This window comes from Gavia stellata, chromosome 1 (genome assembly GCF_030936135.1).
Source record: "Gavia stellata isolate bGavSte3 chromosome 1, bGavSte3.hap2, whole genome shotgun sequence".
NCBI classification, from domain to species: domain Eukaryota; kingdom Metazoa; phylum Chordata; class Aves; order Gaviiformes; family Gaviidae; genus Gavia; species Gavia stellata.
The window spans coordinates 85,836,360-85,848,582 of record NC_082594.1 but is presented as its reverse complement, the minus strand read 5'-3'; the positions used below and the strand labels follow the sequence as shown (position 1 = coordinate 85,848,582).

The following is a 12,223-nucleotide window of genomic DNA, read 5'->3' as shown; positions in this document are numbered from 1 at the left end:
CACCAGTATCTCACGCTGTCAGTAACCTTGTGTCCCCTTTATGAGGTCCCCTCCAGCCTGAGCTGCTGTGGCCATTTTTGGGACAGCCATCGCTCCCTTATGCACCGGGTGGCCAAACACCCTCTGTATCCTCTCTGGTTTTGCACTGACACGTCCCAAGGAGCCCAGGGTGCTTTGCTCCCCGGTGGGCATTTGGGCACAGGAACAGGGACTTGCTCTCATTAACTGCCTTGATCTCCATGGCCCAATCCCTAATGGGCACTGAGCACCAGAGGAATCTGGGGCATGTGGAGGCTCTGATGATGCACCCATCTTCCTGGGGTAACCGGCTGGGTGCCATGGCGCACGTCCCTGCCTCTGCCCGGGAGCTGATGCCCAGCATGCCCCAGGTGAGAACTGCAGCTCCCATGTGGGAGGGCTGCGGGGGCTCTGGGGTGGCAGCTGCTGTTTGGCTTGTCACACGTCTGTGGCAGAAACCTGGCAGGCACCGGAAGCCTTTTCCCTATTTAACAACCCGTGTATCCATCCCAACCCATGGCATTGGCACCTGAACTGTCTCAGTGGAGAGAGGAGAGGCACAAAGACAACGGCACCAAGGCAGGCCATCTGCCTCTCGTGCCCTCTTCCTACCCCTACAGGGAGAGAGGCAAATGCTTGGTGTGCAAGGCAGGAGATGAGACGGGGCTAAAACCAAATGAGATGTGACCAAAAACATGAGAAAGGCCTTTGGATGTCTGTGCAATTCGTCACATTTTATTCATCTGTCAGGGCAGATGTTTATGCCTTGTTTTTTCCTGTATATAGAGACAAATAATAACTGTCAGGAAAATATGCTGTTCTGGCGAGCCTGAAAGCTTCTGCTCAACTATACTAACAGTATGAAGTCTACAGAGATGTAGAAAAGGCCAATCCCCATCTGCTGAGATGATGGTTATTACATCGCCATCACTCTCTTGCTTCCCCCCCACCCCAAATGAGTTTTGCCTATCCACAAATGGGTGTAGGGACATATTTTCTTAATAAGAAAGCACTGAATCTGTGTTGTTCTCTAATGATTATCAGTCCAGGCAAGCTTTACTGAGAAGGTCCATTGAGCAACTTGTAGCCGAGCTGTGGGACCAGCATGGGGTAACAGGCTTCCTGGAGGCCCTGCACATACAATAACAGGGAGACAAGGGCTCTCCACAAGCCATCATAGCTTCTGTGTTAGTAACACCAACACTGAAAACTGAAGTGTTGCCAGTCCTTGGACACAGTTGCCATCACGTTAACACTGCTCTCCCTTCTCTAAAAGCAGCACGGGCAGCTCTGCTCCATGTCCTGGTGGATGGTGACTAAGGGGGAGGAGGCTTGGTGCTGTTGTTTTGTTGCATGACTGAGGAGTCGTGGGATGGAGTTGGAGGGGTGAAAGGATGGACTGGGCACCAGCCGATGAATATCTCTAGCACCCCAAAGCAGCTAAGCTTGACTATAACCACCCAAAGCCTTGCCTGTGACTGGCCTCTCAAGAGCTCCCATGCACAGTCCAGGGTTTTGCAAGTTGTCTGGTTTTGGAAATGCACCCTGCGGCATGGGCCAAGAGTTCCTAAGTAATTTGAAAGATCTCACAAGCTTAATTCACAGCTTGAATGGATGGACCACACACCATTATACACCAAGGCACCACACCAAATTATGTATCTTCACATGACTGATCCAAAATATAGGATATAATAAAACTTTGGAGGGAGAAAAGACTGTCCAGGTAGAAAGGACCTGTGCTATCACTCTTCCAGCCTCCCAGCTTCAGAGAAGTCACTAGACCCTTTTTCCAGATTGAAATGTACAGCAACAAATAAGGTGGAACTAACTGGCATACACTGAATTTCACAGTTCATTTGCTTCTTGCCTCTCCCCGTCTTTTGCCTGCAGTTCACCTCACTTCCTTGCATGGGGAAAGGACCTACTTCTGGCTTAGATCTGCAATGTCAAAATGGTTCCTGCTAAAGCAGGAGTTTCTGTTCAGACCCTAGCTATGCAGCTCGTTTGCTAATCAGCCTTTGGAAATTCACTTAACCTCTGCCTCCTATCTAGAAAGAAGGATGCTGAGAGGCTTAATTAATTAAGTGGTCCTAAAATGCTTTTAGAATTGCACTTGATTTCCACCTCTGCATAAACACAGAGTGTTGGAGTAACAGTGTGACTGAGGGCATTATGAAAGCGGGATAGAACCAGCCAAAATACAATTACAAAGATACAAAGCTTTTCTTCATAAAGTCTAACTTTTCCTAGCATATCAGTGTAATTTTAATTTACTGGCACAGATGCCTCCAATCACAATTAACTGGAACAGAGCCAGCAACTGAGGCTGCAGGAGATGATGCAAAGCAGTGCTGAACATGCATTTATCTTCTAGGAGTGAATATCCTGTAGGTCTTTACCTGCAGAGGTAGGAAGACCAATGCATGACTTCTTTGCAACTGCGTAAAACACAACAGGTTGAAATCGGAGGCGGGACAAAGCACTGCCTTCAGCTTTGTCACCTGAATGGATGGGATGCTTACAGAGAGAAGTGAGGAACTGTGCTGAGAAGTCAAGCTTGCCCAATTTAAACTATGTGATAAGAGACTGCCTCAGGCCTCCAGGCCAGCCACACCATTTGTAAGTCAATAGCCCCTTTCTCTTAATGAGTACCTGCAGGAATTATCCCTTTACAACTGTCTGAGAGAAAAATGCCCACAGCCACTCTGCTCCCCATCCCATGGGGGACCACTGCTGACTATACTGGGGCTACCACAGTGAGGTGCTTGACCTCTTCAAGGCAGTGGCCACTTCATTTTCTGGAGCCCTGCAGTGAGTACAGAAAAGGGCAGCGAGTGCCTGGGGTCACTACGAGGAGGTCCTTGAAAGAGTAAGAGCAAGGTGAGGTTGTAGGAGTAAAGCCACGTCCCCAGATAGCTAGGCACCTCAAGGGAACGGGCATTTCAAACGCATTTTTGGCTGGGACTGTTGCAATGCTGGACCACTTGTCCCGGTGGAAGTTGAAGCCACTAGCTCAGGCCAGCAGTTTCCCCGTTAGGGAGGTGATGGGCGCAGCTCAGTGAAGGCACCAGGCAGCAGCCTGGTCTCGCGGCAGCCGTGGCTGCTGCACACCCCACCAGGCGGCTGTTTTGGAAGGATCTGAACAGACTGAAGGTCCTGGCTTTCAGCAAGTCTGCTGCTGGAGCGCAGAGGGAAAGAAGGGAGGCCAAGGTAAAGTGGTCCCTACTCCTCAGTTTGTTTCCAATTACCCTGAAGAATGAGGGACTGTCAGAGAAATATTTAAAGTTTTTTAAAGCTGCACACCGTAACAAAAAAAGTCACAGCCAGGACACATTTAAGAGGAACCCATCAAAAACTGTATTGCTGACACCTGAGTGTTTGCCTAGAAGAATCGCAGCTTGTGTGTGGCAATGCTGAAATGCCAACATGCTAGCCAAATGGTGGATCCCCTTCTGCAGCAAAGACAATTTAAGGGCTGGAAACATTCAGAGCCTTTTAATTTCTGGGTAGTGCCTGCTGAGGGGATTGGTGGGTTGATACTGTTCAAAAGAGAGAATAGCAGAGATTCTTGCCCTGAAAGGAAGAAACCCCCGCAATGTCTGCAATGAGACTACAGGAATGGTGGACAACAAAGTGCTTCGGAGCTGTTGTGTCTGTGCTCCTGTGGAAACACCAGGCTTGCGGACAGATACAAGCTGGCTTCTCAGATGGGGAGTTAGCCAGTACCTGGCAGCGACCTCTCGGGCAGAGGAGTCCTGGTGCAGTTCTGGTCTGTTCTGCTCATCTGGGCCAAGCTAATGTATGGGGAGGCGCTCTGGAGGAGACGTGTCAGGAATAAGATCAGCCGCTGAGCAATGGCAGTGTTCTAGTGCAAAATCTGCATTTTTATTAAAGACATATTTTGGAAGGCCCATTCAAAAATACATTGTGCTCAGTAAAAATTAACCATTTCCATGCTGATAATTTAGGTTACCACAGGATTTTTTTTTTCTCTTTTAGAATATTTACAGCAACAATAGAAATTGTACAGAAGTTAAGAATGGAATACATGCCCAAAAAAAATTTGGTAAGGTGTACCAACAACATGATACAAAGGGTTGTATACAAACACTTTACAAATGATTTGTTAACTTGCATGAAGTCATCCTTAAATATTCAACACATTTTAAAATCAATTTGTATTCCAGGATTAAAAAGGTTAACACCACATCACATCCCTTCCACAACAGAAAGCATGGTAGATTTAGAAGTTTGTGCGCTTTAGATTTCTAGGAGCTGTTAAAAAACATCAGGGAAACTTATCCATAAATTTAAAAGTTTTGAAAGCTACCTCCCCAGTCTGTTGTTTTTGGAATAGTCTGTACTGGCAGATTGTGAAAAAAAGATCACATTTTCCTAAACCTCATTCTTCCTTCCTTCTCCCAAATGACACAAATTCAGAGTTCAGCATTTCACAGTGGAGATCTAAGCAGTCCTGGAAGTCCTTAGCAGATTAACCAGATTTTAAAATGCCTGCATAGAGTTTCCAACAAAATCACGGTTTCATGGAGGATTTTAGCTTATTGTTCCATATAAACCAAATATATATAGATATATCTATATCTATATATACATCTATATCTATATCTATAGATGTTACTCCTTTCGATTAGACATATCCTTCAGTAGTACGAGTCTAAGATGTGCACTAGCAAAACAAAAAAAAAAAAAGTAAGAAGAAAAGGAAAAGTCGAGACAGTCACCTACACTTAAAGTTTTGCCTTGTTACTAAAGAATTAAAAGTTCTGCCATTGGATTTACATGTCAGGAGTTTACACCAAGAGGTTATATCCTATAGGAAACTTGAATAGTGGCTTCCATCTTGTGCTATGAACATGCTTTAACGAGGCTGATGGAAAGCTCTACGAAAGCAGTTCACAATGCATTTCTATGCCTGTACAGTTAAGATGCCACCTTGCATTTCTCAGAACGGATCCAGAGAAACAATGCCATGTGAAAACGGAGACCTGGTGGAACAAAGCGCCTGGTAGGCAGCATGTTTTGGTGGGGGCACAACGAGGTAAGGTATCTCACCCAGATGAAATGGAAAATTAAAATGAAGAAAATCCTGAGCAAGTCTAAGGATAGCTGTTTGAATAAAACAGCAAACAGGGTAGAGTAGTAGATAAGGCCTCTAACTCCCTGATAATCTGCACTAGAGAAACAACAAAGAACAAGGCAACTGCAATATTTGAGAACCGCAAGGGGAAGGGCAAGGGAAGACTGCAAAGCAGTGCAAAGGATGGCATTGGGATTCCAGAGGGAGAGCTCGGATGGCTTGGAGGTTTCAGAAGTGTATCAGATGAAGGCCCATCAAGATTTTATTACTTGGTTGCTAACAGTACCTAGAGGAAGAATCTTTTTTATATGTCTCTTCAAAATTTGGAGTCAATAATAAGCTCAGAACAAACAAACCAAACCTCGACCACATTCTGCAAGAGAGAGGAGGTAGATTGACTTGCAGAGAAGACAAGAGCTGTGTAGAGTCACTCTTAGCCTAAGTCACAATTCCATGTTCAGACCTTTGGGCCACGTCTTTGCCACTTTTGCCTGACTGCATATTTTGAGTTACATTCTAAAAGAGCCTGAGAAGCAATCTGGTTCAGGGGAACGAAAGCATCCAAACATAGTGGGGCTGGTCCTCTCACACTTCTCATGCCTCTTCCACTCAGTTTGTCAAAAGCCAACTTTTGCACCAATTGTTTGTACACAAGGTAACAAATAAGTATCCAAGCAGAACTTGGAGCAAGTAAAATTCAGACCTAATCCATCAGATTTACCTATGCTGTCTCATGCAGTAGCTGTTAAGACAGTCCACTGAGAGAACAGATGACCTACCACAGCTTTTTTCTTCAAATTGAAAGAGGATCTCCTACAAAATTTGCTTCGCTTAATTTTAATGAAATTTGCTTCGTGACTGCAGAATGAAAAATCTTGTTTCAGTACAACATCTGAACCAAGTGATGTGCACAAGCCTTCACTTTCCTGATGAGCCTGAGCACTGATGTACTGCTGCTGTTTGACCCTTTGAAAAAGGAGCCAAAATCTAGAACTTCCAAGCTGTGTTATATTAAAAGGGTTTACTCAAATCGCTCCCTTTTTAACAAAGGCCAGAAGTTTAATGGCTTTTCTCCTCATTCACTACAAACCCAGTTAATGAATGGTTACTATCATGACACAGTTAGAGAGAGCTGTGTAGGGAAAGGCACCTGTTCTTAAATAGTGTCCTGATTTGAAGGTCATTTAAAAATGTTTAAATAGGGCACATCACCTTTCCAATAATTTTCTGTGACACTCCTATCCTATTTCGAATGGTGGGCCTACTTCCATGAACAACAGCCCAGATGCATGGTTTATGATATAACCCCATTAATAGATGTATTATGTATGCTAGCTGGAATGGAAAAAATAAACATTCATTGCCACCCCACAATTTGCAGTATATTATATATGGCTATCCTTTTCAAACTCCTTGTGTAACTGGGATTCAAATAGTCTCCCAGCTCTACTCTGACAGTGTTCAACACATACAGAATTGATTACATGCAGATATTTTTGAAGCGTGTCTCACTACCAAACCATTATAAGATAACAAAAAACTGAAACATGAATAAAAACCCCAAACACTTCTAGAGCATGGCTCCCCTCAAAAGCGGCTGGGTTTTGCCTTAACTAAATAGATCATAACAGTGCTTTCAGAGCGATATAATCTGTGTTCCCTTTCTTATAAGGGAGGTCTACAGCACTGAATTGTTAAGAAGTCATAGCTTTTTCTGGGTGAACACAGGAGTCTACTCAGCTAAGAGCAACAGCAGCTTTTGAAGAAAAAAGAAAAATAAGTTGGTATGTAGCTTTTTATACTAGTAAGATTCATCTGTTAAGAGACCTAACTGCAATGACAAGGAATGGCTAAAAGCCTATCACAGGACACTGCTTCTTGAGGAATCACTCCGGCTTTGCTCCCAGAAACAAGTAAGTGTAGCAGAGAGAAAGGCAACAAGCCTAAGGACGACCTGAGGGTGCCTCATATATTCAGAAGTTTAAAGCCTGCATTAATATTGATCTAGAAGAGCGAGTATCCGTAAATAGAGTGGCATCAGGACCCACTCATTTAGATGGGTCTGACTTGGTATCAGAAATCAAAGCTTGGTGTCAGTCCCAAGCCCAGTGGGATGGGGAATGGTGGGATGGGGAACATTTTAGGAAGAAGGGACTGAATCTGAGATCACTGACTTCCTGCCAAGAACTCTGCCCAGTGCTCCGTGCTGGTGACCTCTCAGAGGAACAATGAATCTTGGGCTGCGATAAATGGAGCAAAAAATGTTAAATAGCTCTAAAGGACTGTTCTCTGTGGTCAGGCCTGTTGAAAAAAAAAATGTTGTTTTAGGTTAATACATTTACATGGCAGTTTAAAAGGACAGCTTAAACACACACAATTTCAGTTAAAATGAGCTTAAGGTGCTTCTTTTTCAGTTAACAAGAGCTCAAGAGCTATAGTAAAAACATACAGACAAGTTTAGGCAGCTTGAGTTCTGCAAAGTGACTATAATTCATTTCTGAAACCTAGTTTCTTTTCTATTCATATCATTAATGATGCCAAAGAATAAAATGCAGTTTAACTACAGTACTTTATACTAAGTAAATCTATACAACATGTAGCACGAGACACACAGACCAGTGAAGAGGAAAGCTCACACTTACAAAATCTTTTGCTCTGTAATTCTCTTCCCCTTTATTGAGCCAGCAAATCTCAGTCACTATAATAAGACTCCTTTGGAAGCCTCGGCAAAATTACATTAGCAATATTCTAAATATTGGGAAGTTATACCAGGTTAAAAATACATGATTTATCCCAGCACCAGCTGGCCAAGCTGCTGGAAGTTCTTTCCAACAGAAGGAAGAAAATACTACATACGTTCAACACAATTTAGTACTCAACTGAAATCTACTACGGTTTGTTGAATGTGAGAAGAAAATGCAGTATGAAGTAGAAACAACTTCCTGTAAATATGGGCCACCAAATACTTGGAACATTCCTTGGGTCACCCTTGAAGCTTTGCTAACTACTTTAAACAGCTATATGTACAGTCAGAGATGACTCTGATTTAACTTGATGGGTACTGAGAAAAAAAATCGTTTGGAAACAGTTTTGCTTGCTAGAAATCAGAACAGCCACATACAGCCTAGTATCATCATCCCCAGCATGAAGCTCTTACCAGCAAGCTAAAAGTCTTGCAGAGGCAAAGGATACATATCCACAAAGTACAGAAGAGTCTAGTCTGAACACTCCCTCGGACGCATTCGAATCGTACTGCTTAGAGCCCCACTCTCAGACACTGCTTTTGTGAGGGATTTCAGTGGCGTCAGCCCATTTCAAAGCAGAGAACAGGACTAACCTAGTTGTGACCAACCGGTGAATCCAAGAGAGATTGCTAAAATATGCTGCTAAACTCTGACAGTGATGACTACTAAATATCACAATGTCTTTCCTGGATGCCCACTGAACTTATCAAAAACTGAATACCCTTTCATGTCTACTGTATTTATATATGCTATATATATGATATATCAACACAGTATATATCATATATATATAGATATCATATATTGTCTATATCTATAGAAAATCACATGCACATTTCTTGCAGGCAATTGACAAAGAAAGAATTCTTATTTCGTAATTTTTCAAATTTACTAGACTGACTTTTAGCCCTGGACAAACCTGATGCAACATCCTTCCATGATGTCCTTTCTGACACAGATTTTTAGAGTAGTGGTGCCAAATTTGCCATTGTTTGGACTTTGGTATGACTCGAGAAGTACTGAACAGCATGTCCAGTTTGCACTGTTATCCAACTAGGAAGTTCAGCTCTTACTGCCTGGCTACTTCTGTTAACTACATGTATGGCTAAATCACCGCATTTACATTCAGGTTAATCTCTTTTTGGAAAAGACAATGTATTTGCAAGTACAAGTGTCTTATGAGGACAGCATCTAGAAAACGAACTATGCTGCAGAGTAATGAGGGAGTTGAACTAATACGTTTAAAAAGGAAAGATTGTATTGTTCTGACACTACAGGCCTGACTCTCCTCTTATTGCACAAAGTTTAGACTGGCATAACTCTTTTGACTCCTACTGGCTCACCTTTGACTTAGTTTACCGGTAGCAACAGAGGAATCCGGTTGTGTATTTGCTACACTCTACATTCACCAACGTAAAGGCAGTTTTAACAATGTTGTACAGGAGACTGGAACCCAAGATGTAGTATTTTGCTGAGACTGGTAACTGAACTGTGTACGGGAATATTCAGATAGTAACACCTAAGGAGAAAGTAAGCTGCATGGCAACCTTCTCCCTCAATATCCAAATATCAGATTTGTAGATTTAAATACATCCTGAAATATAATAGAAAGTGCAAGAGTAGTTTAAATTTAAATACAGTGTTTATCTTATTAGTTAATAGATTGCTAAACAAGATGTAAAATACACATGTGCATAAAAGCTTATACCATGATCTGCAGTGCCATGCTATGCGTAAGTGTCGAAGTTTGGCATTTCACTTGCAATTCATGCTATGTTTCTTTGGTTTTCACCCCTGCTGTTAAGTGGAAGAGCACCTGCTTTAGCTTCTAGTCATGGGGCACTTTAGATGAAACAAAAATTTGGTATTGGGGCTCTGTGCTCTTGATGCAGATGCAGAAATCCCATTAATATTACTAGGAAGGCTAAGGACACAGGGGAGAACATACCACAGTTAGATGACTGTACAGTTCTGCAGTCTCTTACATTTAGCCAATACTTCCAACAAAATAGCCCATAATAAAGCTTGGAATTGAATCTTGTCTTTTGTTTGTTACCAATAATGCCTGTAATACTGGGCTCTCATAGCTGAGCAAGATTCATACTGTTACAGTCAGGTTTATATCCACATTCAACTTCCTTTTATTAGAAGTATAATACTGCACTTTATATCACAAATGTATAAAAATATGGCAGATAGTGTCATAACAATACTTTTCTTTTAAATGAGTATATTTAAAAAACAGACAGTTATTTTCCATTTGTATATATATTTATATATAGAATAAAATACTCCTGATGCAATATATAAACGTTACTGTTAGTTTTTTATAGAAACTACTGTAGCTGTTGCACTGCTTCACAATGTTTCAAACAGCTCAAAATAACTTTACATTATAACATAAAAGATATGATTATAACAGTACGATATTAGGTCATCATAAATAAATATTACAAATCCTATCAAATATGGAAGTTTAAAAAACAAATTTAAGACATACAATTTAACATTAAACCCTTAACCGGGATACACTTTTATCACATAAACCCCACTATTTTAACTAGGCAGCAAAAAATGTAGTAAGGGCATAGGTCTAGACATGAATGTTTTCACCCTTATAAGTGCCAATACATACCAGAAGTCTCCCAGCTTTCAGACAGAGATGTGCACTGAGCTGGAATGTAAATGAGAGAAAACGGCAATGCATTTTTCTCCCTGACCGGCACACTCTGCCTGGCATCCAGCGACATTTCTGATGACTGGTAATTCATAATTCAACTTGTTTCACTGTATAATCCCTGACTCTCACTGTGGTGCCAAACAGCATAGCTCCACATGTACATATTGCACACCTTTATAAAGCTGAAAATGCAGTCTTACCATCACCAGAACCACCACCACTCCCCCACGCTGATCTCCACCTGAACTGGCCTATTTTCTGAAGTGCAATTACAAGGCTGTCTCTTTTAAATCATTCAGATTTGGCATTCGCGATCGGTTTGTTCGGTTATACGTGTGCCCGTTCTGTCCGCTCTTGGAAGGCAGCTGATCGGAGTAGGGAGGCCCATCACTTGCGCTCCTGTTCACTGGGGAGACGTGCCAGGTAGGTTCCAGCTGGCTTGGTATCTGCAGCGTCGGCCTGCTTTTCGGCTGAGGCTCTTGCCGCACGTTGCTGCTGCCGCTGCCGGAGCTTTGACTCATGGGGTGAATTCGCACTTCAGAAAAAGAAGCTTTGGCTGGCTGACTTGGTAAGGGCTGGAAGCGAGGCTCAGCAGGGACAGGATGATTTGAAGAGGAGAGGTGTAAGAGCTTTCGGAGAGATTTCAATGGCTGGCTCTGAAAGACACGGGGAAAAGCACTTGACCTTCTGCTTTCCATCTTATCAGACTACCCGTAACAAAACTGTCATATCCTAAACTGAACGTCTTGAACTCCACAGGACTTCCTCACTTCTAATTTGTATTCACTTGGAATATTTCATTCCAAGCTATGACTACACACCTGAGAAAATGTCTTCTCATTATGATTCGATCTATTAGCTACCTGAAAAGATTGAATCTTTTCTACATCAGAAAAAAAAAAATTGTTCCCATCAATTATGGTAACCTTGTTTCCTATGAAAACAGAGGCATAGACATTTGCATTAGCTGTCCATCTGTCACTACTCCTGCTATTAACTTTAGAACCTCAGCCACATTTTATGAGACACATATCAGAAATACAAAGTTCCTAAAAATTTTGTGAACATCAATTAGGGGTTAGAAAGAGTCTTGAGTAATTATCTGCACTGAAATAAGGGCTGGCAGAACTCAGCAGTTAGATATTTTGTTTGCTGGCAGCTGGGCAATAAGCTGCTGTAGTCCCTCACAGCTTCTTTAACTGGTGAGCAGGTTGAAGGAAAATGGAGACATGGGGTTACTGAAATGGCTAGCAAGAGCCTGGGGAAGCCTGAGTACACAAAGTGGTATGAAAACAGCCTCATTAAATTCCACAACTCACAGAGCAACTTGCTTCTTCGAACACTGCAGCTGCAACGAACTCTCTTCTTCAGTTTTCAATGTTGTAATGGCAACAGAGTACAGCACTGAAGCTCCCTCCCAAACCCTGCCCCCCAAGCTGGTTATAGAACTGGAGAAAGTAAACTTGCATTAGTCCAGTGCTATGCTCCAATCGTGTAGCCTGCTTAAAGTGCAGTCTGTGCCAGCTGAGGCACAGCCACACCGTAACGTGGTCACGATGCTCTGGTGACCCCATCAAGTATCAAACTGTGTCGAGTAGCAGTGTGCCCTCAGGATGCACCACTCCTTGCAGAGCTAACTTGAGGACTTTTCTGCAGTGCTGTACAGCTACCATAGATGTG

The 12,223-nt window shown here is 42.5% G+C and overlaps 1 protein-coding gene across 1 annotated transcript in view; it reads right to left on the bottom strand.

Moving 5' to 3' along the window:
• Positions 1 to 10,574: 10,574 nt before the first annotated feature.
• CDKL5 (cyclin dependent kinase like 5) overlaps positions 10,575 to 12,223 on the bottom strand; it is an 83,529-nt gene continuing 81,880 nt past the window's right edge. The window contains exon 17 of the mRNA XM_059818851.1: positions 10,575 to 11,199. Coding sequence (XP_059674834.1) covers positions 10,813 to 11,199 — 387 coding nt within the window. The 3' untranslated portion in view covers positions 10,575 to 10,812. The remainder of the gene's footprint in view (positions 11,200 to 12,223) is intronic.